This window comes from Cryptotermes secundus, unplaced genomic scaffold (genome assembly GCF_002891405.2).
Source record: "Cryptotermes secundus unplaced genomic scaffold, Csec_1.0 scaffold131, whole genome shotgun sequence".
Taxonomy (NCBI): domain Eukaryota; kingdom Metazoa; phylum Arthropoda; class Insecta; order Blattodea; family Kalotermitidae; genus Cryptotermes; species Cryptotermes secundus.
Window position 1 is genome coordinate 864,369 of NW_019742552.1, and position 22,909 is coordinate 887,277.

Consider the following 22,909-nt stretch of genomic DNA (forward strand, 5'->3'; position numbering starts at 1 on the left):
TTTCATGGATACCCAAAAATCTATGACAATATTGTTCAGTACTTCCCTCCTAACTGAATCAAAGGCTTTCTTGAAGTCCATCAGTAGATGATGTACTGTCTCATTGTACTCCCATTTTTTCTAGAGTATCTGATGAATACAAATGATCTGAACAGTGGTTGATCCATGACATTGAAAACCACACTAATAATTCCCAATAATTTCATCTATGTATGGACTTAACCTTGAGAGAAGAATATTGGATAACATTTTGAATGAAGCTGATAACAGTGATATTCCACCATAATTACTACAGTCAGTTTTATCACCCTTCTTGTGAACTACATACATACATACATAGTACATATTTATACTGGTACAATAATAGACTCCTTTCACATATCAGACACTTTTTCCTTATTCCAAATAGAATTAATTAGCTTATGGATCTTAAAGCCTAATATTTCACCTCCTGCTTGAATCTGTTCTGCTGGAATTTTGATCACTACCTGGAGATTTATAAGTTTTCAATTTTGCAATAGCAATCTCAATATAAAAAAGAGCTAGGATCAGGTACTAACGACTCAGCTGTATCTATTTTTATCTGCCTAACATCACTGACCCTATGTGCATTCAATAACTGAGAGAAGTAGTTCTTCTACCTGTTCAAAACTGCAAACCGATCACCATTCTCATCCTTCACTAAGTTACTTCTAGGTTGGTAACCCCTCTTAAAGTAATTTATTCCTCTATGCAGGTCTCCAGTGTTCTTGTTCTTACTCTTCATTGTAAGATCATAGTTTTATCTTTCAGATATTCCTTATTTTTTTCCTGAAATGCCTCCTGGTTTCATGTCTTATATTGTTCAGATTATATATATGTAAAATATCCCTTATTTCTTTTGGGCTAATAATTTTGAGCATTCTTCACCAAACAATGGCTTCTTCAATTCAAAATAACTTAAACTCTCTTTGGCAGAAATTTTTATATTCTCTCAAATATTTTTCCAAGCTTTATTAACATCCAACTCAGTGTCTAAGTTTTCAAAAGTTGCAAGCCTGTTGGGGATTTCAACACAATACTGCTCTTTACCCTCTACCTCATTTAATTTCTTGAGATTGAACCTTTCCATATAAACTGTGTGTTGTTTGTTTGCTCACTGCCACTCTTTCCCTAAACTTTGTCACCACCAGGTAGTGGTCAGTATCACAATCTGCTGCCCTGAATGATCGGAAATCAAGTATACTTGAATGTTGTCTCCTATCTATCAAAATATGGTTGATCTAATTGTGTATCTTCCCACCAGGAGATGTCCAAGTACATTTATGAATGTTACAATGCAGGAACATTGTACTCTTGACAGTAAGATTTTCTGATGTGGCAAAGTTTACTACTCTAACTCCATTATCGTTACTAATTTCATGCAAATTCTCATGCCCAATCATTGGTTTGAAAATGTCTTCCCTCCCTACTTTGTCATTGAAACCTCCTAGCAAAATTTTCATAGGATACTTCGGGAATTTAGAAAATACCTGTTCTAGTTCTTCATAGAACCTGTCCATTATGTCCTCAATTATATCTTCTGTTGGGGCTTGAACATTCGTAATGATATCACACCAGCGACCTTTTAGTATTATATATGATATCCTATCACTAATGAACTCTACTCTCTTAACTGCTGGTATGATTCTCTTATGTACGAAAAAACTTGTACCTAATTCATAATTTTCATTCCCCTTTCCATAGAAAATGTATATTTGCCTGCTGGTGCGAAGCCCCCTCCATCCCATCTGACCTCCTGTACTCCCACTAAATCTAACATATATTTTGAGATTTCTACCGCCAGTGCCCTGAGCGAACCTGCCCTCTACATACTTCAAACCAAATCTCATATCCATTTTCTTTTGCTTAGTCGCTTATCCAAGGAATCCCTCCATGTCTGAGGCTTCTTGTGATTTTTACAGTGAGGACTTGTTAGCTTCACGCTCAACCTCCAAGCTGGAGAACCACCCCTTGTCAGATTCTGTGACTGCTTATTCAGTATATTTGCGTCTACCCCCCACTTTATTATTATTATTGTTGTGGTTGTTGTTACTTGTGGTAGCAGCAGCAGCAGCAGCAGCAGTAGTAGTAGTAGTAGTAGTAGTAGTAGTAGTAGTAGTAGTAGTGGTAGTAGTAGTAGCAGCAGCAGCAGTAGCAGTAGCAGTAGCAGCAGCACCAGTAGCAGTAGTAGTATCATTATGGCAATGATAATGATGACAAATACAACCTCTATTTCCACATATCCTTGATACTTTAATTAAGGCATAAAATTCATTCAAAATATGAGGTAATAAAGTTTATTCATATTCACTTCTAAGTTCTGAAACTAAGATAGGTGACATGATTATGATACCTAAAATGTTAAGTCATATTAGTGTCTGATGTAATATGTGATTAGAAACAGGTCATATAACACAGTCAAAAATAGTTAAAGATCACAGACTAAAGGATATATTTACATTCCGGAATTAACATATTATTCCTTTACAGCTGCTGGTTGGATTCTTTTTGGATTTGGAGTGATCCAGTTCCCAATATGGGCACTGTTTGCTGTAATTAAGAGAAGAGAGGTTGGTAATGGTTACACAGTTACAAATATTCATTCAATTTATGGAGTAATATCTTAATATAATTACGAGTGAGTCAGTAAATAGACCACAAATGGAAACACAACAGCTGTAACAGAAATAGTAGGTTTTATATGTATATTACTAGGTAACGGCACAGTTCAGCTTTGTTACAGTATAGGTAGCAGATGTGGATGCACGTGTTCAGAGTTCGGTTTCAGTAGCCAAAATGCTTGAACATTATATTACCGAAAAGCAGCGTTCTCTTGTGCATTCTTGTGAGCAAAAGGGCTCAGTGCAAAGGATATCTATAAATAGATGCTTCCTATTTATGGTGGGAAGGCATAAAATGATTTCAGAACTGTGGATGGAAATCTGAATGGAAGAGACCATTTGGACGACTTAGATAGGAGGAAAATATTGAAAAGCATCTACTGGCTTCACAAGAAACCTCTTCGCCATATAGTTAGTAACTGTAGTGGAATGATGTAATAAAGTTCAAAACATGTACTTCATTATGACATGACTTAAGTTAAAGATGTGAGATATTCATGGCATTGATAGATCAGGTTGTGGCCTCCTGGGTTGTAACATCTTCTTCTATCATAGGTGAATATGCTACCTTGACTCTAAAATGGAATGAAGCATGTTGCTTCAATTTATAGTTGTCTAACGCCTAGTTGACACAGTAACACAATCCAGAAGCATTTTGATCTTGAGGATCAAAGTAGTATCTGAAATGTTAGTATCCACCTCCAAGAGAGCATGGTGTTACAAGCCAGAAGACAACAATCTTAGAACTTCAGTTATATTTTCCTTAACTTTGTCCTCATAATGTAACAAAAATATGAAACAATCCTCTTTTCAGGCAATAAAGTCTGCATTTCAGCCTTCGGAAATGTGGCGTCCACAGAATTCTAAGACCTACGAAGAGTGGAAGGATTTTAAAGAGAAGAAGAGGAGAGAACTGGAAATTATTTCAGTAGATGAATCACTATGGCAGAAGTTTGTTCGGGTTTACTTTGATTATTCACCAGCAAGAAACAGACTAGAAACATATTAGCCACATGAAATCTAGTTCTCAGAGTGCCATACACTCAACAGTGGTTGTAAAATGTACATAATATTTGCATAAATTATTTTTCTATTGCCACGTGTCACAGTGACTAAAGACGGGGCTCGGATTGGTAATTGGATCTAGTAACAACATACAGGTCATAACTACAATTACTACAAGCCAGAAGGTCGTGGGCTCAAGTCCCGATGAAGTTGGTGGATTTCTTTCAATTAACCTAATCCTTCCAGCCTCACTATGGCGCCAGGGTTGACTCAGCCTCTAACAGAAATGAGTAAAAAGTGAAGCTATCCCTGTACCAGGCCATGAAGGCCCATAGGGTTGTGAGATGTTGAGGATCCCATATTATCTAGACAATCGGCTCAAAGATGGCGGTAAGGTTGTCAGCCCTACATGCCGGCCGGCCAGGAATTAATGAAATAATTTTCTTGAGGAGTAAAGCGCGGCCGACGCATAAGGCTGACAACCTTACCGCCATCTTTGACCCGATTGTCTAGATAATGTGGGACCCTCAACGTCTCACAATCCTATGGGCCTTCACGGCCTGTTACAGGGATAGCTTTACTTTACTTTACTAATGCTTCTTTACACAATTTACAATCACTCCACACAATTCTTCTCATTCTATTTGCACTAGTCTTCATGGATTTGTAACATAGGATCTATAACGGTGTCGCTAAATCACACACTCCCAAGATCACTGTGCTACAGCACACATAAAGTCTTCAAATCACACGTTAAATCTTCACAGTCTGACTTCTTGTACTCTTCTTCAACTACATACTTCCTGTGGCTATCTCCTACCAAGAACTGACTTGTCCCTGAACCGAACGAATTCTGTCACTTATGTAGCCAAGGAATGGACAAACATCACAGGTTGCATGTCATGTGACCACCATCTGCCACTGTGTGACTTCACCACGGGCACAGAAAACACAGCCTCTTCTATTGTTGTGTGTTGGACCATGTTTACAGAGCTGTTGCCTAGCAACACGATGATCAAATCTGTTACAGTATTTTAAGATGTACTGTTTTACCACCTATTGTATATATATTTTTTCTATTGTTCAGTATTGTTTGCAGATGTCTGTATTATTGACTCACCAGTATTATGCATTATTTGTTCCTGTATGGAGATTATACTCAACATTTCATTGTGTGCAAATGCTAATTACTGTAAGTTAAATTTTACTTTGTCATGTGATGATAGATGCACCTTGGATTGATAACTTGATTTACTGGACACTTAAATCATTCCGGCCTTCAGCGGGCATGCCATAAAATGCAAATTACATGACCTGTATGTTAATAGTGTCTAAAGCCCATTAGAAAAGGTGACGTTATTGTGAATTTTCTTTTATGGAAATAGCTGGTATAATTTTGTGGTCTTAAATTTTATGTATCATAATTATATATAATGTGTGTATATAGTTATATAAGTTTGGCTACAGGCATTTTAATAATATATTTTAACTTATTTTGTACTACAATATACTACTACAATTTTGGTAGTATGTATAATACTACAATAAACCTTTCAGATATAAATATTTTGTTGGACATTTTAATCAATTTCTATAACTGAAGAGCTGATTATCAAATATAAACATAGTTTTATGTCTATGTGACATGAGTTTATGATATGAGCTGTTTGCCATATCAGACATCCTGAATCTGTGTTCTTCCTTTAGAGTTAAAGTACAAAGTTTCCTATTTATACTGTGCAACAGGTAAAATTATTGTAATGTTGTATATTTTAATCTCCAGGACTTTTGTATAAAAGATGAGGAAGTAAGAAATTCTGAACGGAATGGTAGCCAGTATTTTGTGAATTCACTGTAATTTTAATTTCTACACAAATTTAACTGTGATTCAATTTTTCTCACTTTTGAAGACCTCTGAAACGAAAGAATAATTCTCTTTAGTAATGTGGGATGTCATATGAAGAGACAGCCACTAGTTGAACTGTCCTATAGGATTTATTGCAGCTGCATACATAGACGGATAATAACAATAGTGAACTGCAGAATCTAGAACTGTAACTGTCACTCTAACTCAGTGTATCTTGTTATGTAGCCTAGAGTCGGACATATAGAAAACATGTCACTGTCAGTATTGTTGTAGGCTTTGCCTAGCAACCGCTGTTTACTCGTCGTTGCTAAGCAATGAAGCTTGCGTTGTCACGCTTGTTTGAATGTGGACAGCTCCCACAGTAATATTCTAAAGTGAACTTAATAGACTTAATACTGGAAAAGACTGTGGTGGTGACTATCATTCCAGAATACTGTGATTACACACCACACTGAATTACAAGACATAAATGTATGCTTAGTTTGCTCTCTATATACTTCTAAGCAAATTGCCGCCCTTATTGCTGTGTGTGTGTTTCTCTTTATGGCATTTATGTTCTGCCAACAAATTAATATTACAACCATAAACCAGAACTTGATTTTCTAATTTAACTGTGACATAATAGTAAGTCATATTGCTATAAGAACTCTAAGAGTAACTGTAATAGATTGATAGGAAAAATAACAAAAGGTGAGAAAAATTTTCACAAAAAACCAGCCATTTTAACTTTACTGTGAATGACAGAACTTCCAGAATTATAAAACTGTCATTATTTACACCATTCAGTGCAATGTTAGTGATTCTAATTTTTACCAACCTTTATATATTGTACATTAAGCACTTTAATAAACAAACTAAAGAATTTTCTATAATTAATCTAAATATTCATATTTATGTATGCTGGCAACTTCACAGCCATCTGTGTTGATTGTCTAGGAAATATAGGAGCCTCAGCGTCTCACTGAAATATGGGCCTCCATGGCCTCTTATAGGGATAGCTTTACCTTTTATCATACTTATGTGCAACCTCAGTTGGCATAGCAACTAACTATGCAGTGTGGTGCAGTATGATTTTTGGTAAGGGAAGCAGTGGTATCTATTAAACAAACTGATAGCAATCAACTCACCAAAATTTACATCACTTATTGAGTCAATAAGGTCGTTTTGTATTCTGTTTGATAAACCTGTAAATACTGTACTGTTCTTAAGGTGAACATTGAGTTTATGATCATATTTCCTCAACAAGTGAACTAATTCCACATAATTACCTCAGTCGATAGAATCCACGCTTTCATCATGACCACGGAGGCCAAGTTGCCACTTTCCTAAGTGGCAGATGATATCAATCAAGCATTTCATTATTTCTCTATTTTCTTTCACATTTTCATTCTGCTGTAGTATTGCAGGCACTTTTGATTGTCAAGGTGACAGTCAATTCGAGATTTCCCAAACATAACAAGTTGCATTGTTGAAATAATGTGAGTCTGAGAGTTCTAATGTCATTTCAATGCTTTATGAAAGTTGTTGATATCACCAAACCCAGTCTTGTTCCATATATTTTTTTCATTGAGAAACAATAGACATGGCCAACAAAACAATTTTCCTATATTATGGCAACTGGATAGCCACTCTGTTTTAGAATACAGTTCCAAATTAAATTTCCTCACACATAATTTGGTTTGTGCTTTAAATTCTGTCAACTCTCATGTCAGTCGTCCTCTTTCTATAATTATTTTCTTTTCAGAAAAGTCCCTGTTATTAAACCCCCATTTTAAAAAGCTTTCAATTGCAGTCACAGTCACGTCTGCCAGCATTCATTTTAGCTGTGCCTGTGCATGTAGTCTAATCATGCCCCTGCCCCTTGTACCACAATATCACACTTGCTTCCCTTAAACATGGATAGCTTCTTTCTGATGCATCAAAATACAATCACAAATGCAATCTTACGCCATATAAATATGCACTTACAATATTTTAATAAAACTTAATGTTACCTATAACAACCAATAAGACTGAAATCACATATAAACAGTTAATTTTCACATAACCATTGAAACAACACATTCCTTCACTGGTCTAGCCACCAAACTGAAATTCGCTTCTGCTGGTCACTTCAGATGGGACGAATTCGTACAGAGATTAACGAAGGAAACTTGGTCCGTCCCTCCAAGCAAGGAAAGGGAGGAGGAGGAGGAGGTGGCATGTGGCCTTGAGCAGGAACACGCGCTAAATGAAAATATTCAAATCCTTATTATTCAAATTGAATTATTTGTATATGACTTCTTTTCTTTTCATTTCTTAACTACAGAAGCAAATCTTCCCTTTCTTCCATGCATGGCATGCCACTGTAACTACGGACTGGATGCCTAGCATTGAGGTTTGATTTGCAACATCGAGACTGATTGTACTGCCTACCCATCCTCCAACATAATGGGAACCAGAGACATTTCTCCAGGAGTGAAACAAAAAAATCACCTCAATCTTGTTCTGCAGTTGAGGATGGTGGAGCTGTACTCAATTCCTCATGCATGTACAAGGTGTGGTACTTAATTAATTTATCACATAGCTAACTTTGCCTTTACCACGAACTTGAGAAAGGTTAGAAATTATTTATAAGTAAGTCAGTTTCAAAGTACAGTATTTTTTTTTATTCAGGCAATTCCATGTGAAAGTAACATAGATGTTGGATTTCAATGATATTTTATAAGCCTACAGATTCAGACATGGAAGTGAGAAATATGAAACATTTCCTTCCTATGCCAGTTTGTTTGAAAGTAATTTTCAAGCTTGAAGTTTTTTTAAATTTTCCATAGTCTGATTCACTAAAGTGCTCATAACTCTGATCCTAATCAATATACAGAACTCATTCTGCTATCAATTAAAAATTCTGAAGAGGGATTTTCATTTGGTATGCCACTCATAATATTTTAGGGCCAATCAACATCTTGAATTTTACATTTGTTCTTAACTTATGAAAGAGTTTGCAGATATAGTTGACACTGTGGTAAATGAAGAGGCCTATTTTAGTTTAAAACAACATAATCCTGAGAAGTTGCTAGGATTTTCAAATTTGCAGTGTTATGGCCAAAACATTGTATACTGAGTGCAGCAAGTATTAGCCATGAAATTTGTATTTGTACCATTCGCCAAGATATGAAACTTGTGATATCAGGTGAAAAAATTTGTGATTTGACTGATAAGAAAAATGAAGATTATGTTAACTCTTTGTCCAAATTCTTTGCAATGTTACCACTAAGGACTGTGTGAGATGTATTCAGGAACTGAGAACCTGGTCAGAAATATTGGACAGAGATTTTAAATACCCGACTGCACAAATTGGCATACTTCAACCACTTCAGCCATACTCATTCCGCTCATCACTGTATCAATCGGTGCACTTCGGTCATTAGAAGTTAAGTCTACTGGCATCAGGTATGAACCGAAAGGCTGGCCGAGACATAATGCCCTGCAGCCAGTCTGTATGAGTCACAACATGACGCATCATGTCAGATCATGCCACTAACAGATAAAAAAAGCACATCTTCTCACAACTTCCTTGCTAAGTGTTTTGGGAAATCTTGCATCAATCTAGTTATATGTTTCTTCATAAAGTAATGTCAGTGTCAAAAGGTTAATATGACCTGAAGTAATGTAGTTGCATCTCATATTAAAGCCTCATTTAAGAGCTCTAAATCAGTGCAAGAGTTTGGACCCTAGACTAACTAGGACCATATGTATAAGCACTTAAGTGAATCATAACAAAGGAAAATTTAAGGAGAATTTAAAATTTATGAATGTTGGTACTTGATGAAGCAATAATTCTTCTGATTTTTATTTAGGAGTTACCCACTCTGTACCTTGGCTCTAACACTGACTATCCTGACTGAGGATTATTACGGTTTTTCTCAGTTCCTCCAGGATTTAAAATTAGGCTATAACTACTGACTTCCACACCCTCCTTTATTCAATATTCACTAATCATCCTACAATTCAGAGCTATATAGCTGAGCTCCTGACAGCATCATTAAATATAGCATGCAATAAAAAATAAACATATATATAAAGAAATTGTATAAATATATGGAAGTAACTTATTTTATATCGATTATCAGAGAGTTGTTTGCTTGGAACTGATTCTAAATTGTAGAAAAACATAAAGCTGTTCATTTTCTTAATTGATTAAACACTATGCAATGAAAACACATGGGAGAATGAAGGTATAGCTTCACCATTCTTCATATCAGCACTAAATGGGAGTGGTCAGCTTCAACTGCTGTTGCTTTATTTCAGGGGAAATCATCCCTAGTATACACTGGATGGGAGGCTGGCTGGATCCCAGAGCTGATGTGATGTTGTAGGGAACAGAAGAAAAATTTTTCCTTGCTGGGAATCAAACCCTGGCCGTCCAGACTGTATCTCGCTTGGTACTTCCGATGACAAGTTGACATAAATGAAATCTGCAAATATGCCTGCAGATGGAACCTATGGCTTAGTGACTAAGCATGGAAGCTGTGTGACTGTAATTGAATGGATTTCTTGCTCCTGTTTACAGAGGAGAAACAAATTAATTCCATGATTTATTTTATCCGTCTTCTATTGCATACATTTATTTATCCCCTCTTTTCACTCTCACTACATGTTTCGGCACCAATGTGCCATCTTCAGGTGCTGATCCAATCCACGACAAACTAATTCATTGCATGCCTTGTCTTTACATACTAAAATAACTAAAATATATATTTATCATATATACTGACAAATGTCAAGTGTTAAAATACTCAGCACACATACCCAGCAGGTCCAGCAGTATAACACACGCAGTCACAGGAGCGAGACGCAACACAGAGCACAATACACGATAGTGAAAGAGAGAGTGCTCCAACAGAGGATGATAGACGTGACTCGCGTAATGAAACACGACGTAGGAAAGAAATATGCTGTACAGTTTTAGTATTTTAACACTTGACATTTGTCAGTATATATGATAAATATATATTTTAGTTATTTTAGTATGTAAAGACAAGGCATGCAATGAATTAGTTTGTCGTGGATTGGATCAGCACCTGAAGATGGCACATTGGTGCCGAAACATGTAGTGAGAGTGAAAAGAGGGGATAAATAAATGTATGCACTAGAAGACGGATAAAATAAATCATGGACTTAAATCAGTGCAACAGGACGCTAAAATATAACAAATTAATTCTTTTATCCAATCATCATTTTTTCAGCAGTTAGCACATGTGTTTTAATTCAGGAGGTCATAGGTTCAATTCTACACCTGGAAGACAGATATAACAACTGAGATGTTTGTGTTTTTTCTCAGTCCCTTGAGGCTGATGCTTAAAAGAGACCATGGCTGATTTCATCACCCTCTTCAATTCATCAATCACAATCACTCCCCCACTTAAGAAGAAGCTGAGACCACATTCTCAAGTAAAGTAAAAGAACCAGATTTACACCTGTCAGTCCATCCCATCACCCTTATTTCTCTTTGTCAGTCTTCTCCAGAATGTAGATGAAACCTCAGAAGAAATTTCAAACACAGACCATGTTCTTCCAAATAACGTCATAGAAGCTAAATGAGGAGTGGGGGGATTTCCTGATATGTGTGTGTCTCTCTCAAAATGTTTATAGTGTCCCTGCCATGATTGTTAGAGACTGCCAAAGGCCACAGTCGTTTAAGCAGGCATGAGAGAATTCTCAAAATATGGCACTTATATGACAGTAGATGAAAAGTGTCATGAGAAGACAGTTTTAGTTGAGTTAGGTAGAAGCATAGTGTAGATGTGTGTACAGGTAAAGAAATGAAACAGTGAGTACTGTGAATTGTGAGTTAACAGTGCAGTCTGGTAACAAGTCAGTTATCAATTTAGAGTATAAACTGAACGGGTAGTTCAGTGGGTTCAAAAAGATGAGAAGATAATTGAGTGCAAGGAGAGAGAAGACAAAAGAAGAAAACGGTTCACTGACTGAGCACTGGTATTAAGTTGAAATAACAAGTAGACAAAAAGTGATATCAATAGGTGACAGTGAGACAATAGCTGCTTTAATTAATGATAAATATTCCAGTACATACAAATCTCTGTATGGATATTTTTCAATTGTATGATCATGTAATCTTGAATGAATAGCAAGAGATCAGTCAAACACAGGAGAAACATCGTCATCATCATCATCATCATCAAATTTTCTATTCAAATCATGTAGTAGATCAAAGATGTGTTTCTAAACTGGACTAATTAATTGATTTATTAACGTTTTTTTAAGTTTTTTAAATACTTGCCCTTATTTTACTAACTGAATTTTAATTTTTCTTTATTTTGTGTTTTATGAATAAAGGTGCTGGGATGTAGTATAGTGGAAACACAGATAAATACTCAACTAGGTATACCAGTACAATTTTTCTTAATTACAATGAAAATACTTACCAATTATGTGACCTACAATTAACACCTGGCTTAAATCTGGTCTATGAATTTTTGGACATAATTTGGTCTTCAGGACCAATATAAAAGATTGCTGATTCCAGATTCTACTACCTGTAGACTACTACTTTCTTGTTGCAAATAAGGCAACAATTGGAAATCTTTTGTTAATATCTATGAATTGATGAAGCGACTGGAGGTTTGTATCATAGTAGTGATTGTGGTAGTGTCCAAGATGATGGATGATAATGGTGATTCCAGCATGTGAACAGCATGTGTTTTATTTAATTAGTAATATGTTTAGGGAAGTTGTATTTAAAATGTTTTACATTGCAAATTTAATTAAATAAGGATAAAATTATGAGTCAGAAATAGTCAGTGAAGAAATATGAAATCAGTTACTAAATCTCAGACACAAATAACTTCACTTTCACTAAAATATATTATGAGTATTACAACTACAAATCTGGCAGAGTTCAGAATTAATCCATGGGGGGAAAAAATGTACACATCTCAAATTTATTTCAAGTTTCTTTAGAGATATTAAGTATTGATTATTGAACCTGTTTCACTGCAAGTGGATATTAGTAACTTTTCAGTGGCCTTTGTTTCTATGGTGACAGTTGTAAACAGTATGAAGATCCCTTAGGATGGAGCCCATGTTATAGTATTTGCTATACTTCTTGTAGATTTGTGGAAAGCAATAGTTTATATATGTATATATATAACATAGCATGGGGCCTACAGTTTGAATGTGATATATTTTTGGAAACTATTTTATCTCTAAGAAAAACTTGCTTCCTGGAGAAAATATTACTGCTTCTCTCCAACAGGAGCTGAGAAGTAATATGGTATAGTGTTACTGCTTTCATAATTTAGTTTAATTTATATCAATATAGTAACATGGAAGTTATTCACACACTGCATATATTGTGCAGCTTATTTCTAAAATTCAATTTTGCCTAATAATATACTTGAATCTAGAATTTAAAACTATGGAAGTTTGAAAACAGTATCTACCATTAAATTTACATTTTTAAACCTTAAACAGCGAACAATCATGATGTAATGGAGGATAATAACTATGGCCTTATTTGATTAGAATACTCCTCTGTTTTAGGTTAGGTTTGGTGAGGTTAGGATCAACTTGAACTTGCATAATTTCATTATGCTAGGGGTAAACCATAAGAATTAAAAACAGAGAAATCGTTTAGCAAGAAGGAATCCTCTAGGTTTGTTTCAACCTACTCAAGGATACATTATAGTATCTGGGACAATTCAGTTGGTTTATTGAGAGGCTATGGCCTGGATAGCCAGAGTTCAGTTCCTGACAAGGGCAAGAGATTATCATCTTCACTACAGCTTCCAGACTGAACTTGTGGTCCACCCAGACTCATATACAATCTGTAATTAAGCAGAGGGAAAACTTTACCTCTTTATTTATTCAGGAATATTTTGTAACATTTTAAAGGATATACTGTTCATGCTTTGCTCAGTTCAGAAGACTCATTTCATGAAAAATAAACATATAGAACAGCAGTGGCAAAAAATTGCTGAATGTCAGAGCAGCATATGAAAATTTTCAGAAGTTAGCGAGCTGCTAATGGAGATGCTCTACTGCCACTCCATTTCACCTTTGCTTTAGAATATGCCATTAGGAAGGTCCAGGAAAACCAGGTGGGAGTGAAATTAAATGGGACACATCAGCTGTTGGTTTATGGTGATTACATGAATCTATTGGGTGATAATATAGATATCATAAAGAAAAAGACACAAAATTTAATCGACGTAAGTAAGGAGGTTGGTCTAGAAGTAAAAACCAAAATACAGGGCAAAATCATGACATAATGAAAAGAAACAGATGTTTTGAAAATGTGGCACAGTTCAGATATTTGGAAACGATGACAGCAAATCAAAATCTGATTGAGGAGGAAATTAAGAGTAGATTGAACTTGGGTAATGCTTGCTACCATTCAGTTCAGAAACTTTTGTCTTCTTGTCTGCTGTCCAAAAATATAAAAATTAGAATATACAAAACTATAAAATTACCTGTGGTTCTGTATGGGTGTGAAACTTTGTCTCTGCCATTAAGGGAGGAACATAAACTGAGAGCGTTTGAGAAAAGGATGTTGAGAAGAATATTTGGACTGAAGAGGGATGAAGTAACAGGAGGTTGAAGAAAACTGCATAATGAGGAGCTTCATAACTTGTACTCTTCTCCAAGTATAATTAGAATGATCGAAGTCAAAGAGGATGAGGTAGGCAGGGCATGTAGCACGAAGATGGAGACCAGGAATGCATATAGGATACTGGTGGGAAAGACAGAAGGAAGGAGACCACTGGGAAGACCAAGGCATAGGTGGGCAGTATTAAAATGGATTTTAGAGAGATAGGATGTGATGGTATGTATTGGATTGATTTGGCTGAGGATAGGGACAAGTGGAGGGCTCCTGTGAACACGTTAATGAATTTTCAGGTTACATAAAGTGCTGGGAAATTCTTGAGTAGCTGCAGATTTTGCTTCTCCTCAAGAAGGGTTCAGCTCCATAAGTTAGTAAGTAAGTAAGCCAGCTGCTAACAGGCTATGATTTAGTAATGATAGTTTGTTCAAAAAAAAAATCCATGGTTTTAGTCTGCAAGCGAACTATAACGATTGAGCGACCGCCGCTTGTCAGCGAAATTAGTGCCAACTTTAGCAGATAGATGGTGTTGTATGGTCAGTGCAACAAATCCCCACCGACGTTAATTTCGGTTTTCGCTAGTTCATTGAAATAGCTCCTCAATTATCCTCACGAGGCTGAGTCCACCCCATTCCAGACCCACTACTTCTCAGAAAATCTGGTAGCTCCGGGAATCGAACCCAGACCCCTGGATCTGTAGGCAGGAACTCTGACCACTAAATCACAGAGTCCAAAGCACATTTTTATGGGTAATATTTATTTTGAATGCTACATGTACATGTAGTAATTGACTTCTTCTATATCTGTAGGTTTATCTCCAAATATGGATTCTTGGAACAAATAAACTGATTGATTGATGTTAAGATAAGTGTAAGTGAAGCAGTATGTATCCCTATGAAGCTGTGAATGGATGTAGCTTATTTCATTTATTCTTAATCTCAGTACTAAATGTAAACTAACAGAAAATCAAATTCATAAAATATAAACAATTTTATGAATATCATAGATGCTGAAACATAAAATATGATGAGATTACATACTGCGGTATGGATTAACTGAAATGTGATATATTATTAAATATTATATAGTAAGTCACAATACATGTCTATATTTATAACAGCAAACTGACGTCATTCAAGATAAGGATTCTTTTTTATGGTGAGTATCCCACTTATTTTTAAGCTCTTCCACTCTGTAAGTGTGATAGTGTCAATGTTATTTATTCTGGTTTGTAGGCAACAGTCAATTAAAATGCAGGGTGCAAGACCAAAGAGGGTGTCAGACTCTGCATTAAAAGTCCAGCAACAGAAGTTGCAGATACAACCAGTGCTGGCTGTGAATGATAAAAGGAAGCCATCAGAATCTGTGGACACTTTCATCAAGCAACAGGAATACCCACCCCTCATGCAGGCGAAATCATGGACAAAATCTGTGCCTGTGAGGATCTGTAAAATCGAAAGATGTACCTGTTTCATAACTGAAGGGCAGGAATGCATCCATTAAAAATAATAATGATCTAATTAACAGCACATCTTGCTCTTGATGCTGCCATTATTATATTCTTTTTTCATTCAGCCATTTTCTCTTCAGTATTTATTACCTGTTAAAGTTCATTCCAGTAAACACATACAAGTCAATCATTTAATTTTAATTTTATATGTAATTAACTTTAATGCTTGAAATGTATTCTCAGTTACATTTTGTTGAAAACTGTCAGGTTATGCATTTGCTTCATGTTTCTTTATGTCAATTAACTCTCAGAATCTAGCTCTCTAGAATTGGTCTTCAGCTATTTAACACGGTAATGTATAGAATATTACACAGAATTGTGGGATGAATTCCAAAGTGGATAAAATATCAATATATTTTCCTTGAAATTCAATATATCACCTCCTCTTTGACAGCATCATATAATTATATAAAAATATACTACGCTCCCTCTGCTTCAAATTAGCAAAGTCAATGCTATGATTACTACATACTGTCTGGGATATAAATGTTCTATTACTAATGATACTTGACTACACACACTTACCATGAAGTACCCATAAATTAGAGGAAGCCAAATATATTTACCTGCAACACATGAAAACAGCAGAATGAAGCATTGTTTCAGAATGTCTGTGAGTACCAGAAACTTGTCGAGGTGGTAGATATCTTCTACCTTGATAACTGTAATAGCTGAGCCCAAAATCTTATGATTTGACCAGTTCCAAGTACAAAAGAAAACAACTTACACATTATACAGACAACACCTATGTATCGGTTTCTGGAAGGTCTTTTCCTTCTTTATTTCTTTCTTTCCAGGAGCCCTTTGAGTCCTGCAGACTAGGTGAATGTGTAAGCAGCAGTTACACTCCAACTGCAAAGTCTCTTCATACACGAGACTTACCTCCACTAAAGGGGCAACGTCCACAAAAATCACTTATGTTGGATGAAGATGGAAAGCTTAAATATCCACCCAAATTGAGAAGAGTTGAAGTGAAGAAAACAGATATAACACAGACAAAAGAATTACCAACACCAGGAATTGTCAAACTACGTGTGAGTTACACATTTGCTCTAAAAAATATTTGGATGGTAGCTCACATTTCTGTTTACTGTTCTTTGTGCTGTAACAGGATATGAACCTGGATTGCTCATACTATATAAGCTATGATGTTTGGTCATGAAATTGTGCTATGTTGGAGAATAATACATTTTTAGTGGACATTATTAAAAACAGAACATTAGAAATAGTTAAATAGAAATTTGTATAATAAATTATACTTGGAAGACCATGAGCTAGGTGGATGAAAATACTGAACCAAACTTAGGAATATGAATTCTGAGTATATGAATTTATTCTACAGTCAGGAAAAGACCGTAATAAGGCTTCAGTGACAACAATGAGACTCCATCATTTCTAATATCTAATATCACCAATATCACTTGTATTTTGTTCAACTGCTGAAATTGAGTCAATACCATGGAATTAGTAAATTAGTTAATGCCAAATAATTTCCATGTCAAGTAAAATTTTATAAATTATGAGAATTGAATAAGTACCACAGCAGGTGCATGTTTAATGTGTTGCTCCTTGGCTATCTTGAAAATAATTTAAAGAGCAGATTAGAAAACTGGTCACCACACAGATTGAAGAAATGTTTCAGGCATATCAGTTCAATGACATTGCACACTGCCACTGTGCATCTGGATGAGTTGGGCATGCAGAGTTGCCAAACTAATATGCCTGAATCATTTTCTTATTACTAGTCATGATAATCTGTCTCATCAATTTATATTTGCCATTGTGAATTGCCATTGTTATTGCCTGTATATACCTGGTTGAATTTGTTGTGCAGTGTTGCCTAACTATTACACCAGGCTTGGCACAGCAGATCATGCCGTAACTCATGTTACAACGGTTGCGTAGTTACTTGAACAATCACAGGCTTTGCCGCCGTGAAGTTTAAGCCCCTTATATTTTCTGTGTTTTGTTCCGCCTTGTTCTGTGCTGCAGACATGGTCATTCTCATGATTTTGTATGACTTCTGCTTGTTGCCAATCAGAACTTCGTACTGAGTAAGTTTAATATTTGTATCTAAACTCTCGCTTTTGATTAAAGTATAGGTCTTTACATATGTGCCCAAGGCCTTGGTTACAGTGGTTACAGTCCTTTCGATATGGTGTCACTAGGTCATCCTCCTGTTGAAAGTGATACCAACGTATGTTATATTATTTACAAAGGAAATGTCTCATCTCTTTCATTGTTGTACTTCGTCGGGGACTCTGGAGAAATAGATTGACTCAGTATTCCCCTCATTGACCTTTTTGTTCCAGTGCTCAGACGAATTCACTGCATTGAGTCCTCGTTTCAGTTTGCAGGGAACATGATATTCGTGTCCGTGTCATGTAAATACAGGTATTATCCGCGAACCAATCAACATGAGTTCCATTTGCCAAGGGATACCTTTTATGTATAGACTGTACAATATTGGGCTAAGGATGGAACCTTGAGGAACCCCTGCCACAATTTTTTTGGAGTAGAAGATTCACTTTCTGTCAGTTAGAAAAAAAGTGATTAGCTTAATGAGGCTTGTTGAAAATTCAAATTCTGACAATTTGCGTACAGTAGGCGAGAGTGTCATGTTGTGTCGAAGTCTTTCTGGTTATTCAAGAAGACAGCAGCCACAAACATGTTATTGTTGAAATTTAGATTGAATTGATCCACCAGCCTCATATATTGAAGTACCGTACTGTGATCTGCTCAAAAGAAAAACTGACTTGCCATTAATACGTTTCTAGCCTCAGTGTGCTTTTGGAATGTTCTTACAATCAGCTTCTCAAATAGTTTGCCTTTAATGAACAAGATGTTGATCAGACCTAAATTTGAGAGAAAATTTGGGTCCTTGCCCCGTTTCTGCAGAATTATGGTTTTTGCCTACTTCCAAGGTGATGGGAAGTGACCACGCTGAAGGCAGTGATTTGACAAATTTGATAAATGCACAAGAGGTCTTCTTGGAAGACGACAGACTTATTTATTTTTAATGCCATCCAAACCACAGGTCTTTCCTAATTTGCAGGATTATATTTATTTCGAGACGTCACAGGTCGAAAATTAACAGGGATGTCTTCATTGGCAGTAGCCAGGAGGGCTTCGACTTTAGTATCCACATGTCGGCTGTGGTCACAGTTGCACAAGCCTTTTGTACTGGTTTTATAAGAAGTATGTGATTATGTTCGCTTTATTTATTGGATAAAATAAGGGGCCTAAGGGACCATGTATTGAAAATGATGGGATTTTGCAGTAGACCATATTGCCTGAGGTGTTACTTCGCAGTTTGCCAATTTTTTTTCCCATCTTCGAGTGCTGTTTTCTGGACCATTCTCCTGAAATTTCCATTGACCGAGTTTACTGCTGTTGTTTTTCATGTTGGATCCCTCGCTTATTATAGTAATTTTCTGCGCTTTCTTTTGTGTTTTGATAAAACATCTAGGACAGGTATTTTGTGTTTCCAGTCTAAAATTTTACTTTTTATAGTCGATAGACTATATGCCAAAGCTATAGAAGCTGCAAAGTCACGTGCTGCTTCATCAGATTTATTAGAAGAGTGAATTTGGATACTTAGAAGTAAGAGTTCAGAGGCGAGGCTTTGGAACAGTTTCCAGTCTGTCACTTTTACAACAGGATATAAAGTTTCCTTTCTTCTGATAGGGTCAAGAATGCTAGACATTACTGGTAAGTGATCCAAGTCTAGGATGTCAGTGACAATGACCTCTGACAATCAGACGTTCTGATATATCACAATGTCGAGAACATCGCTTCTACCATCAGGTGTTTAATGCACTATGGAGCTGAAATTTCGAAGTTAGAGCTAACAAATAATTTAAAGAATTTCAAACCTCAGGGGTTTGAAAATTTACTATTCCAAACAGGGTGTTTTGAATTCAGGTCACCTGCCAGGATAGATTTATTTCTGAAGCCTGAGCTATGTGATGTCTGTTATCATTCCACAGTCTTTGCAGAGATAACTATACAGCCGCAAGGAACATTTCAGTGTTTGTAATCGGTATGCAGACATCTGTTGCTTCTACTGATAGGACAGGAGGTCAGTCGATGCAGTTGTGAGGGATTCTTTACTTAACTGCAACGGCAGTTCCGCCTTTGTACTTGTCTTCATGGTCAGCCCAATAAATATCATAGTTTGGAATGTAGATCATATGAGGTTTCAGGTGTGTGTCTAAGAAGAGGGCCACGTCCATTTTCAAGTTTTGCAATTGTTTTCCCACCACGTAGGCCTGCTTCTCAGTGCTATTAGCATTGAATGCTATGAATTTCAGAGGTTTATGAACTGTTGTATCTAATCTAATCTAAATTTCTAAATTAAAAACGATTACTCCCATCAAAACTTTTCAAAGATCTTCAATAGTCTGATTTTTGAAAGAGCATGGATTTCAACTTAAAATCCCCTGTTGCATTTCCACCAGTGAACGAAGTCAGCAGTCCTTCAAAGCTTTATGGTCAATTAGAACTCCTTCTCTCTTAAGGGTGTTCTTTCCCAGAGTAATCCAGTTCCACTGATGTTAAATATTTTATGCAGATTCTACACTCCTTCCTCAACAATTTTTTCAAGTTTTCCTAAAAATTTTCTGCTACCTCTGAATTAGCACTGGGACTTTTGTGGGACTCTGGTGAATACATCCCTGAAGGCTGTACCAAATTCTTACCTCCTAAACCAGGCCCAACTTTTTGGAAGTTCGTTTCAATTTCCTCTAGGTACTTAGGTATAAGTTCTTAAAGTAAGATCACAGCTTGTTTAAATTTTCTACTCACAAGCTTATTGTCCTTACATGCATTTTGTACCAGTAAAACCTAAACAGTTCTACTTTGTCAGGTATGAGTGGCTAAATTCTATCAGTCTGTTTGGATGTCAATGATGCTGTCTTGCTAGACTCTTTATATTTTCCTTATTCTTCAAAATGGCCATAATGTCAGACCCAGTCATATCCATGCATTTGATTGCATTTGGTTTTCTTCTCCATATTCAATAGGTCTTACAATTTCAAGTTTATATTCTTTTGTGGCTAATTTGTGTTATTTCTTCCTTGATGCTGAATTATATTGATTCATTTTATTTTTATTTTTATAAAAAAGAAAAGAGGAAGACACTCATTCAACATGACAGATAAGAATAGCGGCATGATACATAATAACTATTACCATTTTGGAGCTACTCTGTCTAACTGAACCAAGCCCCGTGGCTGGCTGAATGTGGGGGTCATGTGTCACTGAATTTTGCTTCTTCTCATAGAATATGAAGATTTATGAAGTAGAGTCCATGACATTGGATATGGTTGCAAATGATTTATATTGCCAGTGTGAATGGTGGGAGAAATAAATAATAATGCATTATGTAGATGAGCATTACTTGTAAAGCTTTATTATGGAAGTTATGAGTAAAATTTTTAGTAGAAATTAACACTGAAAAATTGCTAAAATTATTTACATGTTTGTAGAGTAGGATGTGTTTCATATTCCTGTATTTATGATATAACAAGAACCAATTAATGTCGTGAATCTGTAGAGCTGTTCTTTATAACTTACACACTAAGTAAGGTTACCAATGATGTGCCAAATTTTCTTTCTAAATTTACAGGATCTGCTTACTGGAAAGTATCATGAACAGAAGATCCTGAATGAAGAGAAAAGACTAAAAGAGAAAACAAAGTCATCTCAGAAGAAGGAACTGAAAAAGAAACAAATCTATGAAGTACAGACACAGTATGTATTCCTCTCTTTGTTTATTACTAAGCAATCTACAGACCCTTATACTGATTAACCTAGTAGATTTATTCATGGTTTTGTAACTAGGAAAATGCTTCAGAAATAGGTCATAAGCACCACTTTTTTTTTTAGTTCTCATGGTTAATTGTGTGATATATGAAACTTTCAATCTGGATATGCCTGGTTTGAGTGACATTATGGGTGGATAATTTGGCAGAGAATTGCCTTATCCTTTTTTAGTTACTGCTGAAGAAGACCATGATCCAAAAAATAAACTCCATGGTCCGTAGTCTGCAAGCCAACTATACTGACAGAACAACTGCTGCTTGTCAGCGAAGTCAGTGCCAACTTTTGCCGGTAGAGGGTGTCATGTGGTCAGTGCAATGGATTCCCACGGCCATTAATCTCGGTTTTCTAGATCGGAGCCGCTATATCTTAGAAATAGCCCTGAAATTATCCTCAAGAGGCTGAGTGGACCCCGTTCCAGACCCACTAATTCTCAGAAAATGTGGCAGCGCCGGAAATCGAACCCGGGACCTCTGGATCTGTAGGCAGGAACTCTGAACACTAGACCACAGACAAGGTCTGAAGAAGACCATAATAATATTAAAAATATACTTCACTTGCTTCTTTCCAAGTCCCTTACAATTCATCATTTATCATTAACCTAACATTTAACATTTCAAGCACCATAACTCAAATGGCTCTTTCATTATTGTTAAATATCTTAAAAAGATGTTAGAAGATCAGTAAATTGTCAAAACTGAGAATTGCTGAAGTGAAGGAAATTTTTTAAGAAGGAACCAAGTAAAAATATAATTGAATAGCTAAAAAATAGGCAGGGCAAGAAACTTTAGACACTGGAAAAATACTTAATATTTAATAATTTTTATACACTGAAATCCTGATGAGGACTTGATGTAGGCTCCATCAGGCATAAACCAGCTGATTGTGGTCTTCTACAAAAATAACTTTCTTGCTAATTCTATTGTCAGTTACCTTCGCAAGAATTAAATTGAGGGCACATAAGTAACTGTGGAAAAAATATTTCTTACAAGGCATTATCAGAACAATCACATTATTAACTAAAACATTCTGTCTCAAGAATGGTCTTAGAAGCTTAGTCTAATTTTTATAAGACTACTAAGGGCATGGCCCAAGCATGGTTTGCTGAGGTGAGTATCTTGTATCTGCTGACTTGCATGGTGACTTCCTCTGAGCAAACTGATATATGTAGTGAAATGAGACTGGCCCCATTACTGGTGCTTAAAGAATTTGTCACATGGTGGGTCACATAGTTTCACTTTAAGTGAACTGAAACATTGGATTTGACTGGTGACATTTATAGTGACAACTCAGTATTAATATATCCAGAGCAAGTTATCTTGAGTGATTACCAAAAAAGAGCTCTATGGGATACTTATCATCCTATTCACAAGAACGTCGCCATTCTAGAATAAGAAACTCTGGGAAGAAGTAGTGTATGAATTAAACATAGAAAGTAAGCTCTTAGAGAGACTATT

General features: G+C 36.0%; 2 protein-coding genes across 2 annotated transcripts in view; both read left to right on the forward strand.

Annotated features, from left to right (window-relative positions):
- Positions 1 to 3,773, forward strand: part of LOC111873283 (sodium-dependent nutrient amino acid transporter 1) — a 35,206-nt gene extending 31,433 nt beyond the window's left edge. Inside the window, exons 12-13 of the mRNA XM_023867866.2 lie at positions 2,512 to 2,591; positions 3,457 to 3,773. Of these exons, the coding sequence (XP_023723634.1) occupies positions 2,512 to 2,591; positions 3,457 to 3,651 (275 nt within the window). The 3' untranslated portion in view covers positions 3,652 to 3,773. The remainder of the gene's footprint in view (positions 1 to 2,511; positions 2,592 to 3,456) is intronic.
- An 8,889-nt stretch (positions 3,774 to 12,662) lies between these two features.
- LOC111873288 (dynein heavy chain 3, axonemal) overlaps positions 12,663 to 22,909 on the forward strand; it is a 212,089-nt gene continuing 201,842 nt past the window's right edge. Inside the window, exons 1-4 of the mRNA XM_033755038.1 lie at positions 12,663 to 12,790; positions 15,355 to 15,556; positions 16,427 to 16,663; positions 21,259 to 21,383. Of these exons, the coding sequence (XP_033610929.1) occupies positions 15,371 to 15,556; positions 16,427 to 16,663; positions 21,259 to 21,383 (548 nt within the window). The 5' untranslated portion in view covers positions 12,663 to 12,790; positions 15,355 to 15,370. The remainder of the gene's footprint in view (positions 12,791 to 15,354; positions 15,557 to 16,426; positions 16,664 to 21,258; positions 21,384 to 22,909) is intronic.